This window comes from Bombus vosnesenskii, unplaced genomic scaffold (genome assembly GCF_011952255.1).
Source record: "Bombus vosnesenskii isolate JDL3184/JDL3185 unplaced genomic scaffold, Bvos_JDL3184-5_v1.1 scf7180000013273, whole genome shotgun sequence".
NCBI classification, from domain to species: domain Eukaryota; kingdom Metazoa; phylum Arthropoda; class Insecta; order Hymenoptera; family Apidae; genus Bombus; species Bombus vosnesenskii.
In genome coordinates this window covers 1151768-1168073 of record NW_022882931.1, presented here as the reverse complement: position 1 = coordinate 1168073, position 16306 = coordinate 1151768, and the positions used below count along the sequence as shown (strand labels likewise).

The 16306-nt window shown below is 45.2% G+C and overlaps 1 protein-coding gene across 3 annotated transcripts in view; it reads right to left on the bottom strand.

The window, feature by feature from the left end:
* Positions 1–1042: 1042 nt before the first annotated feature.
* LOC117231750 (transcription factor Sox-2-like) overlaps positions 1043–16306 on the bottom strand; it is a 117190-nt gene continuing 101926 nt past the window's right edge. Inside the window, exon 3 of one of the 3 annotated variants that reach the window (XM_033490455.1) lies at positions 1043–2254. In XM_033490455.1, the coding sequence (XP_033346346.1) occupies positions 2176–2254 (79 nt within the window). In that variant the 3' untranslated portion in view covers positions 1043–2175. Of the gene's footprint in view, positions 2255–13652; positions 13811–16306 lie in introns of those variants that run through there. The other 2 variants (XR_004493013.1, XM_033490457.1) reach the window with 2 other exon arrangements.

The window sequence follows — 16306 nt, the reverse complement described above, 5'->3', positions numbered from 1 at the left end:
CTAAGGAACAAGCGGCAGAGTAGTTGGTATCGGAATTCTTTCAAAATTACTTGGAAAAAATTTCGATGAAATAAGATTCTTTCTCTAAATTGAAAATACGTGATATTTTGTTTTGTTTCGCGATAAATATTTCGAGAAACGTTATGGAATTCCCTATTGTCAGCAGACAGCTTCCTTTCTGGTTTCCTCCTTATCTGCTCGAAACGACCAAACGGATGCGCGTGCATGTAAACGAATTCCAGACATAAATTTACCGACTTCCGCTCTCCATTCAGCTGCAAAGAACGCCGAGACATCGGTACATTCGACGATACTTCCGGCAATTCTTGGAAGCTGCCCCCCTTCTATGATAATGCTACCAATGTCAGGTGAAAAATAACATTTGCTCCGAGCGCTGTATGCGTTTCTGCGTCTGTTTGACATCAATTTTATATCCAATTTATAGCCTGTATCGTGATATTTTCCCTTTACCTCCTTGTTATTGCATTATTGCACAGTTTAATGTACGATTGTTGGACAAAAAAAAAAAAAAAAGAAAAAAAAATAAAAAGAGGAAAAGAAAAGGAAAAAGGGATAAAAGTAAAAAAAATATAAAACGAACGAGGCACAATCGGAACAGAATGCACCGTATCAGGAATGCCAGGAAATATGGCGAAGTTAATCGTGGCGGGGAGGGATCTACTGCAATTAATCGAGGGAGGAGCACGTCGGATTTTAAGGACTCCTCCTGGTGCGTGAGGACCCACCGCGGGTTCCGTCTTCCGTTATTTATGTTGCTGGATCCAAGGAGCTCGGGGGGTCCAGGAATGTCCACCGTTCTTCCAAAATGCGATTCGACCGTGACTATTAATTATTTCTGACCCGCTCACGCCTAAGACAGTTCCGACACCGAGCTAGACATCTTCGAATTACTAACTTACCTTGGAGAGAATATTTTCTCCTCTTCGAAAGACCTTCCTCCGGTTAAAGTCTTCAAAATCTTGGGAATTACAGCAAATGGTCGAGGCCAAAGGGATCTCGGGGAGAATAAATCAAGACCAAGCGTGTTTTCGCCGATACTTTATTCACCCAACCGTCTCAATCTACGCAAAATCGCGATTTTTCCTCCGCCGCGTAGTCGTCTCTGTTTCACGAACGAGCGTCACGCTGCGCAAGAGACGCGGGCGTATATCTACGATCGCGTATATTCCAGTGGCATACGCGCACGCTTGGAATAATTAACGAGAAAACGTCAGAAAGGGGAAGAAGCCAGCAGGTAGAACAGAAATAAACCGTCAGAGGCACGTTCTCTCCGATTTTACCTGTTTCTTCTCCAATTTTCAATTTATTTTAACGCCATCCTCTCGAAAGATCGCAGTTGCTACTAGTTTTTTTCCTAACCGCGTCGTGGTCCTCGAATTTTTACGTTCTGACCTCACTCTTATTTTAACGAACAGAGAGATTCTCGATTTTTTTTTTAAGAAACGCTTTATCACGCGTGCCGATAACAATTCTTTCACGCTTATAAAATTTATTATGAACGAAAGAACGAGTCAGCCTTTTAAATAATCCAAAGAACGTCATAGAAAGATCACCGAGAACAAATTTCTCGGTCTGTTCCTTTTTTAAGTGTCGCTGTTTGGAATTGGCTTGGCGTCGCGTATCGAGAGAGTCGTTATTTCGACGAAATAGTCGGCGAGATTCGCGAATGACGAGGGAAAACGGGAAAGACAATGCGAGAGGAAACGCGAACGAACGACAAAACAGCGTGGTAACATCACGATTTATCCTCGCACATGGTTGATTTATAACGATGCGTATAGTCACTACGGCACGACGTCTCGGGCCTCTCATTTGTACGTACTTTCTCTCATTTGCGGCCGCGGAACCCACCGAAAAGAAAAAGAAAAAAAAGCCAGTGGAAGAGAGAAAGAGAAACGGACGAGTCGTGAGTGGCGTATGAATTATTCAACCGGCAGCTCTCGTTTGCCGCGCCGTTGATAATGATAATCGTGGATCCCCCGGTAATGATAACTGTTCGTCGATCTCGTTCGTTGGACGGATCACAATAATAGCGACACTAATCACACGTTGATGGTCAAACACCGTTTGATTAATTCGTAAGACGTCCTTGGCCATCCGTATCAACTGCAACGTTGAAGAACGAATACACCGGATGTATCCTTGGCTTCATTTTTATTTCTCTGAATAGTAGGAATCCCAGGAACAGATGTTTGGATGTTGATCCCCGTACCTCTTCCACATGTATCGGTACCTGGAACAGACAATCACGATCTACGGTTGCGAACTTCAACTACTCTGTATCCTAATATTAGCTTGATTCTATATTCTTTTTACTAGTTCGGTGTATTTTAGAGAAGTTTACGTATAACCGATGTTATTAATATTTATCAAATACACAAAGGGGTTGAAATATTTATATATTTCAACATTTAATCGGAAAATCGAACGCGACGAGAAGTTTCGACGTGGGATCGAGACAACATGTTTGAACTCTAAAATTGCTTTCCCATGAGAAGCGAGGAACGTGACTTATCGCGTCCTTCGCCTGCGATCTTCGCATAGCGAAATATCTGGTCTGCGAAGGGATGACAAAGTTTTAGTCAAAGTCTCGACGAAAATGGAAAAAAAGTGGCTGGAATCAAAGCGGAAGAGGGGTGCAGGTAGATACGTAGAAAGTGATCTGCACCGCGACCACGTTGCGCGGAGGAGCACGTCGCTGTAGGTAAAACGTACCTACGGCATCCTGCCCTCTCCCCCTTCCTTTTTCCTGCCCCTCCCGTGGATCTGACCCACCGACGGTGGCAGTAGCGGCGTGCATAACAGGGTGGACGTTTAACATATGACCGGCTACCAGTGTTATTAATGCGCCGGTAGCGTCGTGCTCGGTTTCTTCCGAGCCCACGTACGGTGCCTACGATCCCGTAGCCGGGTTGGGGCCACCCGCGGATCCTCCCTGCTCCACCAGGCCCCTGGATCGCGGACCCACAAGACCGAGTGGGGTAGCCGAGGAAACGGCACACACCTAGACGTAACACGACACTCGGAAACTGCACCGCGACCACGTCATCCTTCGCTCATCCCTCAACGAGTTATGTCTTCCTGCTGGCGGCGAGTCTAATTAATATGTGTTTAGGCAGAGACAATCTACCTGTCGGAAGGTACTAGCCAGCCGTGCGTTTTCAGATTCAAGAGGATATCGGAAGATCGTACGTTGCATTCCTAAAAATTGATGATCGAATAATCGCCTGACGTTGGAAGAATCGACGGAAGAACCTTATTCCGGGACTCGAGAAGGAGGAAGACGTTTTTCAATGTATCTGTCGGGCGTTGATGATCGACCAAGTACTTCGACGAGGTACCAGAGACGATCACCATCGTCCTTTTTGCTCTTACGAATCGATATCGTCGGACAACCGTACGGCGAATCGAATTAGTCAAGAGGCAAACAACCGAGGCACACTCCATTTTCTGAATACATCTTAATTTTAGTATCAGCGTCTAATTCTTCGGAAATCGAACGATCAATCTCGGTAGAGTTGATCCTGCGAGCGACTCGATCGACGAAAGAATCTCATTTTGCGTCGTTCGAAGGAGCAAGACGTCTTCATCGAATATCGTTACGCTACCACTGAGCAAAAAGTCGAAAAGGAGGAGAAACACGAAAAATCGTAGAAAAGGAATAAAAAAGTCTTCGTGGGTGTGCCTATTTGTTTGAAGAGGGGCACACGGTGATTCCCCGTGGCCGAAGGAAGCGTCCAGCGCGATCGTGCGAGCCTATAGGCAAATATCTCCCGCTCAGCCAGGACATTAGGAGTTCTCCTGCGTCCGGAGGATTATAAATCCTTAATACAGATCGGCACGCGATGCCCGGCTCGTTAGGGTGATGCATGGCCGACTCTGGTGTCCCGGGGTGTACGGTAGCCGGTACCAACACAGCCGTGGCTGAACATTCGAGAGGCTCGTTCCTGCGGGAACGGCTACACCCTCACACACCGGCAACCACCAGGTAATAATGAGAGATCAGAGATACGGCCCGATATTAATTGTGCGCATCGAGTGTGGCGGTGGTGTTGCTGCTGTTGCTGCTGTTGCTGCTGCTGCCTTCGGACTCGGGGAGAGAACTGACTGCTACCGGCTTACACCGATCCTTCGATGCGATATGTGCGATATACGATACAGGACCATGGTCCTGATCCTGCTGCTTCGTTCGCGAAAAGGCTATACACGCTCGAGCCTGCCTGGTCCACCGCCTCGTGGACAGTTTTATTGCGAATTTATTTCCACTTCTTTTCAGGATCTTTTTCTGGATAGGCAGCAGCGTGGCGGTTTTTCAGATATAGCAATTGGTTTCTTAAGGCAGCGATTTCGACATCTCGAACGACAGATTAATCAAAGACAAAAGGATACAGTTTCGATTATAATTATTCTGTCTTTGTCGATCAAGGATTGTATTTTGGAATTTTTCCACGAATTTCTAGATTTCCTGTACAACCATGTGGAGAACGTTCCGCCGTTTGTTCCGCGAGAATAGTTCCTCCCCTATCGACGCAGACCTACTTTGAAGATACGATCTGGAAACAAATTACGATCGCTGCTCGCGCTGTCCTGCCGTTTGCTCGTCCTCCGCAGCTGGATCCGAATAATCGCCGCCCGTTAGCGACCCGAATGAGATCGCGTCTTTTTAAATCGACGCGCGTATCGCTGTCCTTTTTCTCTATCCCCTCCACGTGGAAGGGGTCCAGGATTTATGTACCGGTAGTGTAATATGTAAGTTCCCTTGGAATTAACGTTCCACGCCTCGTACCAGTTTGCTTTGATAACGATCTGAGAAGAGGCCGGGGACCATCGCAACGAACTGTCTTCTTTTCCTTTAGCGTCATTGAATAAGCAAACGAGACGCAAAAATATTTCGCCTACATTAGGAACAAGTTAAAATAAGTAGAAAATAGCATGGGAAGGGGAGAAAATAAAGAAGGAAATGAAATGAGAAGGGAGGGGCAAAAAAGCATGAGAAGTATGGAAAAGCGGAGCGACGTAGGATAAGAAAAAAGCAGAAAGTTTAAAAGAAGAAGAAAGAGGGGAAGGAATATGAAATTAGAGATACAAAGTTTACAGATATTACGCGAATTATGTGAAACTTTTTCGGCCAATTTCCCTGAAATTTCGTACAATTCCACTCGCAACGCGAGGAATCGATTGCAACGCTCGATTCAGCTCCTGGAAAGTTTTCATCTTGTGAAACTAGTCTACCGCAGTACGCGCAGCCACAATTTCCAGGAGCGGAGCAAGTTAACCCGCGCACGGTGTAAACTGGTTTAAGCCAAAGCCAGCGGCCGCTAGAAGCGTAGTTTGGCAAAGCGCGACCCCCTTCGTAGCGTTCGTTGAAGTTACAGGAACGTCTCTTTCTCGGGAAACCGAGACGATTCTAATCCACGTGGCCAGAAAGGAACGTGAATCACGCGGGAACAAGAAAACGTATAGGGTTCCGTACAAAGTGGTGCAGGTGTATGTGCGCGTAGCTCTCTCGGACGGTCCGTCTCAATCCGGATTACGGTAACACCTGGCCATCCGCAATTTTATCATCCTCCGTCCCGGAAGGATTCCAATTTTCTTCTCCCGTTACGCCAGCCCTCTTATCCGAGCCTCGCTTTGCCTCGTCGACCGCTTCTCCTGCTCGATTCTTTTTTTTTCTCTTTTCCTCCCTCTCTCTCTCTCTCTCCGCCGTCTCTGGGAGACTCAATCTGTGTCTCATCGTGGATTATTGGGATTTCCTGCTGGGGGGGAGGGAGGAGGAACGAAGAGGAAGTTGGCTGGCTGCTTGCCTCGACCGTCTGCGCCAAGGGAATCGGTTAGGAGAAAAAGAGGAAGAAAGAACTGGTTGACCAGCGCGAGCCTTTAATTCTTTTGCTCGTGAACCGTTCAACGGCCATTCGCTTCCAGTCGAAATAAGGAGCTCCGCTGATCGGTGATTTCGTCGAATTGTCCTGGCTGACAATTTACGCTGGCGCACCCGTGCTCCGATCCGGGTAAGTGGCACCGGGATCCTGGGATTTTTAAGTCTTCTTCATCCCCGTTGGCGTCTCCTTCCTCGAGGGACACGGAAGCGCGGATTGCAGGATTTTTAATTTCGTCTTGTTCTTTGGTGGTCCGATCGGTGGTCTGATCGGTAATTGCGGGGAACTTTCTTGGAAATGGTGAGTCTGCGAGGAGGCTGGTGTCCCTTCCACGTGCTCCGTCAAACGTTCAAATATACGTGGTAAATGAAGAAGAGCTGAAATCGCAGCCAAGATAGAGAATTTAGAATTCATTCGAATTGTATCGATGATAAAACATCCATCTCTTTGATTTTGCCGGTTCGAACGGCGTCATCTTGCAAGCAGATTTATCGGAACGTTCTCGCGGTCGCGACTACGATACAAATAATTCCGAGGACTATTGCTCGCTCCGTAGCTCGTCGTAAATCTTCCAAAAGATCCTCTTACGTTCGAAGGGTCAGGCGGAGACGAAGTTCAAGAAGGTCGAAGACGATGGTGTACCGCGATGCAGAGAGCGAGCAGGGAAAAACGATTCGGCGGGACGCGAAAATAATGATTTGCCAACCACGAGATAATTAGCGTAAGCGGCTTACACGCACGACAGGATAGCGAGAACGAGAGGGAAGCAACGGTTGGCGTTAGGTTGATTCGCGGTTACATCAAAGGAGACCTTGAGCCACCGGCTCGTGCGGACGAACTTCTTTTTACCGTTTCGCGGGACGGCGATGCACGAAATCGATCCGCGATGATTAATTTTCAATCGCGGTTTAATTACGCCAACCTACGCTAAGCACGATCGAGGAAGCGCCCTCGGAATGGTGAAAGGGCGATTTGCGCCGATAGAAAGAAGAAAAAGGAGAAGAGAAGAACGCGGAGAAGGAGAAAGGTGGAAGAGTAAAAAGAATGGAAAAGAAGGTGGAGGCCGTGTCCCTACGGTTCTCGAATAGAAGGGACATCCCTTCGTCGGCCTCTCTCCTCTTTCTCTGGTAGGATTGTGTCCAAGATGGAGGGGTCGCGAAGCCATGGAGGGCGGACGCGGGACACGATTGCCAGGAACACGTGATTAGATGGCCCTCCTTCCACATGATTCTCCAGATTGGACACCCCCTGTGTCGCAGAGGGACGTAAAAAAATGCAATCGGCTCTTACCGTAATGAAAAAGAACCGTCTCTGGGTAATTCGAATGAACGATGGCCCCGCTACCGTGTCCACGTACGTGTGCCTCTCCTCGGTCTTCGTAAATGCGCTCTGTTTTTTACCGCGAGTGTGTTCGAGTCGAGGGTAAGGGCACGCTACTACCCCCTCGCGTTTGCCGCAATTGCAGCTGTCGCCTTTGAAGATATTTGCGACTCAATGCGCGAATCGAATGATTCGTATAATCCTTATAACCGTTGTCATTCTTAGAGCTTCTTCATTAGATTATTCAGATGTATGCCTGTCGTAATACGCTATCGTATAGATGTATTTCAGTTACGTTAAAATTACGGTTAAATCGACAAGATGGGAAACGCGATAAGCGCAATAAGCTAAGCCTTTAATTATTATTAATTTCTCATTAATTTACACGCTATGGGAAAATTCACATACTGTTACTAGGTATTAACCAAAGCATCCGGATATTTATGAGCGGCGTTGTATCTAATTGTTTTCCATTATCCCTAATGGTTTTCAATTACGTATCTATTATCGGCGAAATTGTTCGAGTGGGCGAAACACGCTGGAAATCTTTGTGTCTACAAAATGAAATGCGTAGTTTCGGGCTTCCACACGACGAGAAACAAGATCCTATGCCAGAGAGGGCAAAAAGCCCATGATTCCCGTGATTCATGAGACTTTTTACGCTGGGTGGCCGGAATAATTCACCCTAATGCTCCTGCTAACTGCCTGCGGCCGCAGAGCGCGATTGTTTATTGCCAAAAAGCATCTCTTTAATATATATCATCGCCTCGCCGAGTGCTGGATCGTTCCATTCGAATAAAAAAGTGGTAAGAACAGAGCGGAGGTGCCGCGAAAACGAAACGAATGGATCGAGATTTTCTTCCTTTTTCTTTATTTTTCCCGCCGAGAGAAATCCTCCTGGGTCCATAGACTTTTATTGCGTAAATAAATTCGGATAAAGTCGGGTATAACGCGAACAAAGGGGAGGTCGACGCTTCTTCTGCTCGTCGAAATTGTCGAAGACGTGCTTTAATCGCGTCGCTAACTTCGCGCATCCGCGACGTCGAGGGTTGTTGCTACTCTTTGTGCGAAAGGTGAACTCGTTACGGAGGGGGTGAATGGGAACGTTCGAGATTAATGAATGTCGATCATATTTCGACTATGTTCGCCGCTGTAGAACGCGTTTGATGGAGAGAAGGGTACAGTTTTTTTTTCCATTCGGTATCGGTGCGACAGACCGTCGAGTATCAACAGTGATTGCAAAACGACCGCGCGGACAGGAGTGCCGTTAGACACGTGCATTAATAACACTCGACATTCGGTATTCTTCCAGCTCGCAGACTGGTTTCTCTATTTCTCTGTCCTCTGTCGGCCGGCAACTTCTCTGCGAGCCTCCAAACTGGAATTTGAATACAATTTTGCATGGCAAAACTGAATACTTTAAAGGAACTCGTTAATCTTGCGTATACTCTTGTTTGTAAGTATTAGGACACCTACTGGTTTCACGTGGGACGTAACGATTAATCTAGCGTATCAAGGGGACGATTAATCGATCAGAACTTCGCATTTCTACAAAGTTCAATATACCGATCTACGCTAAAATATTTGAACGTTCATAGAAAATTTTTGATGAATATATTATACGGGTAATACGAAAGATCTTGAAATTTCATTTCCACTGTAACGAGACACGACAGTGACGATTGCGATAGTAAAATTTCAAAACCAACCTGGAAATTACATAGAAGTTACAAATTATTTATTGCAAGCGTATACTTTGCAGAATATTTGAACAGTCAGTTACTTTGCAGAATAGTTGAACAGTCAGTTATTCGCTATATTGGTAAATTACGATATTTAGCGACACCACCAGATGATTTCACTTCTTAGAGAATCATTAATATAATAATTTTCTAATGATTTCTCTGCTTTACATAAGCGTGACTTATGCGCCCCTTCTCTCTCTTTCTCTCTCTTTGGATATTTTCAGTCTTTAAAAAATTTCGGTCCTTTCGGTTATGAAAATTTGATATTCCAAGCTTCTAGCTTGATAGAGAGCAAAGGTTAGCGAAAGAGGGTTCGGAGCAAAGCGAAACAGTAAAATTGACGCACGCGTGAGAGAGGTGTATTAATTAGTGGCGGAAGAGAAAATAGCGACCGAGGATGGGCCTCAGGGTTGAAATCGTTAACGAGGGTTTGCCTCGCGATTCTGGTTTAGCCTCGGCTCACCATGTCAATTCTAATTGCGTTTGACAGTAATTTGGCAAGGGAGAGAGGGTTGATTGACAACCAGCTTCGCTCCGAGGCGTTCCTCTTGCGCTTTCTCCATTCATTTTTCACCTTTTTCGTCTACCGCAACAATACTTGCGCAACATGTAACGATATCGTGCGAATATGTACGCTGTATTTTGATATCCCCGATAAGTTTTCAGTTTCGCCAACGTTCATCAAGACTAATCGATACGTCCTCTATGTTCTTAATAAATTCTTCCACCGCGCGTGAAATATACTCGTGTTACAAAATTTCCAGTTTCAAGTTCGTGGGATTAAATTTTCCATGGAGAATATGAAACGCTATAAAACAAAAATTTATGTAACAAGAATTAATCCAGCGTTAATCCAACAAAAAATTTACCTCGTTAGTCCATTTGCTACGTTTAAACACTTTCAGATAGAGTTGATATAATGCCGCCAATCTGCCTTTATTTTTCATGCTACGAAAGAACAGTCCATTGTTATGTCATCTTTTTCTTATAATTTTTTAAGAAAACATTTGCCAGTCTATGTTTATATAACATTCTGCTTTTATATTTTTCTTACAGGGTATAGTAACATCCTTTTAGAAAAAAAAAAAAAAAACTGTGATAGTCGGTGTACGGAAATCGTTTCTTCTTTTACTACGAAAAAAAGCTAATTGCTAGCTATAGTATCTATTGTGACAAGCACTATCGAAGTTGTTCTTTTTGAACGATTAAAACACTTATGGTTCGTTCCTCCGGAAAGCAAAGAGTACACGATGGAACCTCGTTGTCAGGCGAAGATAGAAAGTGATTTCGATGGGACAGAAAATCGCGCGTGTAATGCCACCCGGTTGATTCATTTCATTAGACACGCAGCGAGGACGTGACGCGCGATCGGCTTCGACCCTTTTACGATCTGACAATTCTTCGATCATTTCGACGCCGCTGGTAAGAGGAAAGCGTGACGAAGACGACGCTGGTCCACGCTGTTCTGGCCACACGCGTTAATTAAAGTTCGCGCGACGATGATACATACCGTGTCTTGCTTTTCTCGCCGAGCTGAGTCGCGAAGAATGCTTGCTAAATTATTGATTGTACACCTAATTAATGTTCTAGGAGATGCGACTGCCGAGCATCGCGGTATATCGATTACATAACATAAATTCTTTCTCGTGGCAAACGATTAGCCTAATTAACAATGACAGCTCGACAGTGAAACGTTCGACAATTAACCGAACCAAATTCAACTGCTTGCGAAGCACGAATGCGAATTCTTTTATTGCGTTCGCTATCGGGGATTGTATTGGGGGAAAAAGAAAATAGAGAACAGATACCACGGACGTTGACAACGATGACAGGAATTTATACAGTGGGTGGTCGACGTTTCTAGGCATCGTTCGACAGCCAAAAAATAACTTTGACAAAAATATCGTTACGACAAATAATACGGTCTCCTTTTGTCCCGGAACAATGGCTGAAATATAAGTATCAATGGAAATATTAATATCGCATGAATGGGAGGTACGTGATATCTCGGTTTAAATACGCGTCTGTACAAATCATCGTAGCGTCGGCTCTACCTAGTGGCAAAATCGACCAGATCGAAGCGAAGTTAATTAAACCGCCGGTCGATATATCGAAGATGTTGGTTTATTAATCGATAACTCCGTTGATTAGAACACAGCGGGTGAAGTTGCATGAGTTGCGTCATCAATCTCTTTCCAGTCATTCTCTCCGATTTTCTTCAAACGTATTCTGTTGCAACTAGAGATTTCTACTATTTTTAATAACATTGTATATCAACCAATAAGACAACACCAGATTATGCGAAGAAAAAAGAAAAAGGTAAACGAAGCACGAGTATCGCAGAAACGCTCTGGCTGTCTAAGAAATTCCGCAGAGTTCCACGGAGATTCGAAAGAAAAATCCCCCTTGGCTCCCGCACCAAAAATCCGTGAGAGGAAGGAACTTGACTATCTCTTTTTTATTTTGGCAAGTCGTCGTACGATTCGTAAATACGACCCGAGAGTTTGGAAAGTGTAGAAACTACGAAAGAGTCGATGAACAATGAAGAGAAAGAATCACGCGGAGAGAAGACAAGAACAAAGCGAGAACGGACAAAGAGATACGGAGGAAGGAGGAACGAAGTCGTTGATCGAGGCAGAACGAAGATAAAGGATAAATCTAGAGGGACAAGAGGATAGAGGAAACGCTGCGTGAAGAAGAATGAAGAGGATCGAGGCAGAGGGTGCGTTGGGAAAACGCAGGCAAAGAAAGACAAACCGATGGAACGTAAGAGAAAAGAAGAGAGAGATCCGAGTTAGATGAGAAACAAGGGTGCAAAGGAAAGGTAGGAGAAAGAAAGAAAGCGTGGGTGGATAAAGCGAAACGGAGTCGGAGTTGGGTTTATCTCGCTCATCCTCGTTAAAACCCTTCGCGGCCCACCCCTTTCTTTCTGCTGGCAGCTCGTTCCTCTTCCTCTTCGGTTTCTCTTCTCTTCCTTCAGCTCGAATCGCAGCCCTCTCTTCGCGCACCAACAGACGACGACGACGACTACGACGACGACGACGACGACGACGACGATGACGACGATGACGACGACGACGACGACGACGACGACGACGACGACTACGACGACGACGAGGACGACGACTACGACGACGACGACGACGACGATGACGCGCGACTGCGCTCGCTTATCTGTGTTTGCGTGCGTTCGTCGGTGTATACGTGTGCGGTATACCCGGTAGGCATCACCGGCTCGTTGTAGCACGCTCTATTAATTAAAAAAATGGGGACTCCGAGGAATGCTGGTCAACGACAGGGGGGTGAGAGCGCATCAACGCCTCCGTAATTGGAGAGGGATGGAGGGAAGAATGAAGATTTCGTTGCTCTAACTACGCTCCTAATGATTCTTTAATCATTCCTTAATGTCACTCGGAATCTCTCGTTTTTCTTTCTGTGTGCGAGGCAACGCTGATTTTTCATCGTTACGCACACCCTCGACTTGCCAGTTTCGACACACGCGTCTCTGAGCCTTTTCCTACTATTCTTTCGCTCTTTATAACTCGACATCTTTTCCCCTCTTTATTAACCCCTGCGTACTTTGTCGTCTTTGAACGAGGTAAATGTAACCTGGTTTGAAACCAGGATTGTTTAATTTGCCACGTTTTGTTCCTTTTCTAGTACAAATATCATACCGTGCATTTTAAATCTCGGCTTGGCCATTGTCACGAGTCTGTTATCAGAAACATTGTTCTTCGTATTGTAGTTGCATCGTGAACTCTGGAGATCGACTTAAAATATCTATCAATCTAATACTAGCTTTTTCGCCATTAACTGTATCAATTACTTATAGATATTTGGGTGTCTATCTGATAAATCAATACGAAATTAAGGAAGAATTAATATTTAAAGAATCAGGTGATAAGCAACATGGATCTTGAAATCAATCTATAATCTAACCAAATTATGCGATGACACATCTATAGACTAACCTTGAGATCCATATCGCTCCTCACCCGATTACTTCAATACCAACCCTAAATAATTGTTCCGGGAGTAAAGCAAAAAAAAATTTTCTGTGGAAAAACGCAGACTTCCGGCGAGCCATCTCGATTTTCTCTAAACGTAGCCAGGAAAGAAATCTCTTTTGGAGAGTGTGCTCATCTTCCTCCGTTTCAGGTTAGGTACCTTCGATATAACGAAGGGTGGTGGCTAAAACAAAGGGCCGGTCGCGGGTTGGTCGATAGTCCACGGCCGCCAATCAGGCGAGACCTCGCCAGCAACCCTCGTCCTTGCAACTTGCTATCCGCCGAGGGTGGGTTACACCACGGGGAGAGTTTGCTCATCCCTGTAGGAGAGGAATTCCCGAGAACGAGGATGGCCAGGGTGTCTCGTCGCCAGGGTTACGACTCGATGGCGAAGACGACTTCTTCTCCGTGCGTTCCTCGTCTGTGTCTACGCCTATGGCTCTGTCTATATTTGTGTCTGTTTTCCTCGTGTTTGTCTTGCTAGGAAACGCCTCGAAAATGGTGAACTCGAACGTCCCGAAAATGGTGAGGGGAAAAAGACGAACGATCTCATTGTCCGTCGAATAATCGAACTACCGTCGCATGTTTGGTAACAGTTATTTAAGCTGATTTCGTAAGTCGAGTTAGAAAGATAGGGGAAGATAGGGGGTCCGTTTGAATCGGAAATAACTGGCCGCCTCCTGTCTCAACGTATCTCGTTTATTCAACACTTACTTTTATCATACATCCTTACGCGTAAGATCTACATAAAAACTTATTAAAACGAGCTTAATCATATGTTCATAACTGGTTCTGGGCTGGGGCAGCTTCGCGTGGCGCTTCGGTGCACGGTATTCCCGTTCTAAAACAAAAACAACCAACATAACGTTAATATCTTATTCAATTCACATAGCTATATTTTTATATACACGCTTATCAAGGTGTCGTGGTCACGACGAAGCATTTGCACACGTTGTATTTATTATAGCGTTTAGCTACATATCGATTAATTAAATCCAACCGTATCGTTCACAGTCGTAGTATACTTTCATACGGTTACGAAAATGTGATATCGTGAAAATGAAATGTAGATGAAACCCGGTAAGAGAAACGCCTCATCGAAAAACGACGACACGTGCAAATACTTTTTCGTAGCTGTTGTAGATCTTAAAGCAGTTCCAAATGTAAGAAAGATACATCGGTTTAAGTTACTGGAAAGGTTTTACGTGACGGGAACTCGCGGAAGATAATACGTGACGACGAAAGGGACGAAAGAAGAAAGGTACGCGAGGGAAAAGGGACACAGGGGTTCTACTTTTGTAGAGCGGACAAACGAGAGGCAATCGCTCGATCGGTGATCAGCCTTCAGTGCCACCGTCGAAGTGGCAATATTAATTTATTTCTCGCTGTGCCTACCGACCCGCCGGGACTTGCGCGCAAGAAAATAAAAAAATTGTCAGTCTTCGCGATTCTGCGGATCAACGATCATCGATTGTTCCGAGGCGTCAAGCTAGAACGATCTCAGAACCGTTATTAACCCGTTCGTCCCGTGGGGCGCCCCTTCCTTCATCGCGTGCCATTTCTACACGAGCAGCACGCGTATCTCGTAATTAATAATTGCGAGTAATTACCCCTATCCCGTTCCCCGAAGATACATCCGCGATTTAGCAGCAGATATCGATCCCGTGCTTTAATTTCCCCTGACGGGGACGCTCCATGAATTCTGCATAACGAACAATGCACGTGCATTTCGATTTACGTTTTTTTAAATTACTTCATTCATTGGTTCGCTTATTTATTTGTGGGATTAACGCGATTGCTACAGAAATTACTGCGGTACGCGTGGCAAAGAGCGTTTCAAAGACAGTAGATTAATCTTTTATTAGACAAAGTTGATAATGTTAGTTGTTCGATTTATTCGATCAATTCATATGTCGTGGAATATCGTCGTGCATGCAACAAGCAGCAACTTCTTGGACGTTCCGACGTTACATTTAGAAAGAATAATTTTGCGATATCCAGCTTTGAATACTTTACTTGCAGACGTAATATCTAACATTATTCTTCCATCGTTTAATATCTGGAGATTGAAATTGTTAAGCTTCGTATTCCATTGAAGTAAGAGTGAATGCGACGCGCAACGTGTTCGCTAACTCGACGAGGAAAACAGTGGGTTTCGTAATCGGGCCGCAATGAAACGGGCAAAGCGAAATCAATCGGTCACAGAGGAGGCCCTGTGAACCGGAGAATAAAGAGACGAGAAAATAAGGAGAAGAAGAAGATTACGACGAGTAAGACGCGCGCATCATCTCCAAAGGGCCGTGACAAATGAATTTTTATTAAGCCCCGTTCCTCCGCAGCTTATCAGCCGATCCGATTGGCACAATAGTAGCGAACGAACGAGAGGCCGGCAATATCGAGGAGACCCTCCTTCTCTAACCTCCTCCACCCTCTGTAATTATTTTTACGAGGGTGAGAAGCCCGGCTGGCGCTGACAGGCTCGCGGTCCGGAGGTGGAGAACTAGCTGACGGAGACACGGCGAGGATGAAGCCCAGAACCAACCAACCGTTCCATCAAACAGAGACACGAACCGGTGAAACAGGTAGAGAAACGGATTCCATCCCTTTCTACGCTTTTTACGCTCCGCTCCTTCGAAGGCGGGGGTGGAAAAGGCGGATGGCAGTACCGCCGAGACAAAGATTCGTGTCATTGGCAGTGTCTCGACTGGCCGGGAACTGACAACCTAGACACGTGGCTGGAACACCTGCCCAGAGACTGGAAAACGTGCCTGACCGTTTCGCGGTTTCGTCTCGTGTCGTTTCTTCGGTAACCTTGCGCGTCTGAATTTAACGATTCCTTTTATCGGTAATTTGGATAGATAACGTTTTCAATGGATACCACGATGGAGCGAAGATCGGAAGATGCGGAGAAAGGAACCTGTTTCGAGCTTTGATTCGATCGATCCACTTTTACAATTAGACGAAAACTATAATGCGAATTGATTCTATATCAATAAATTTCACGGCCAATAAGAATAAATAGATACCATGGTAGAATGGAAATTGCACCGATACTCGAGTGATACATTGTTGCATCGATACAGAAGCGTGTAGAAAGAGGAAACTGTTTCGAGCTTCGATTCAACAGGCTGATCTATTTCTCGATCAGAGACCGTGATTCAATTTTACTTTCATAGAGTTCAGTGGATAATAAGAACTTCTAAATGAATAATACGATAGAATGTACTCGTAAATTGTGAGTTGAATTGTTATAAAAATAATCTGTAGAAAGAGAGAGAGGGAGAGAAGAATCTGTTTCGAGCTTTAATCGTACAGGTTGATTTATTTCTCCATCAGA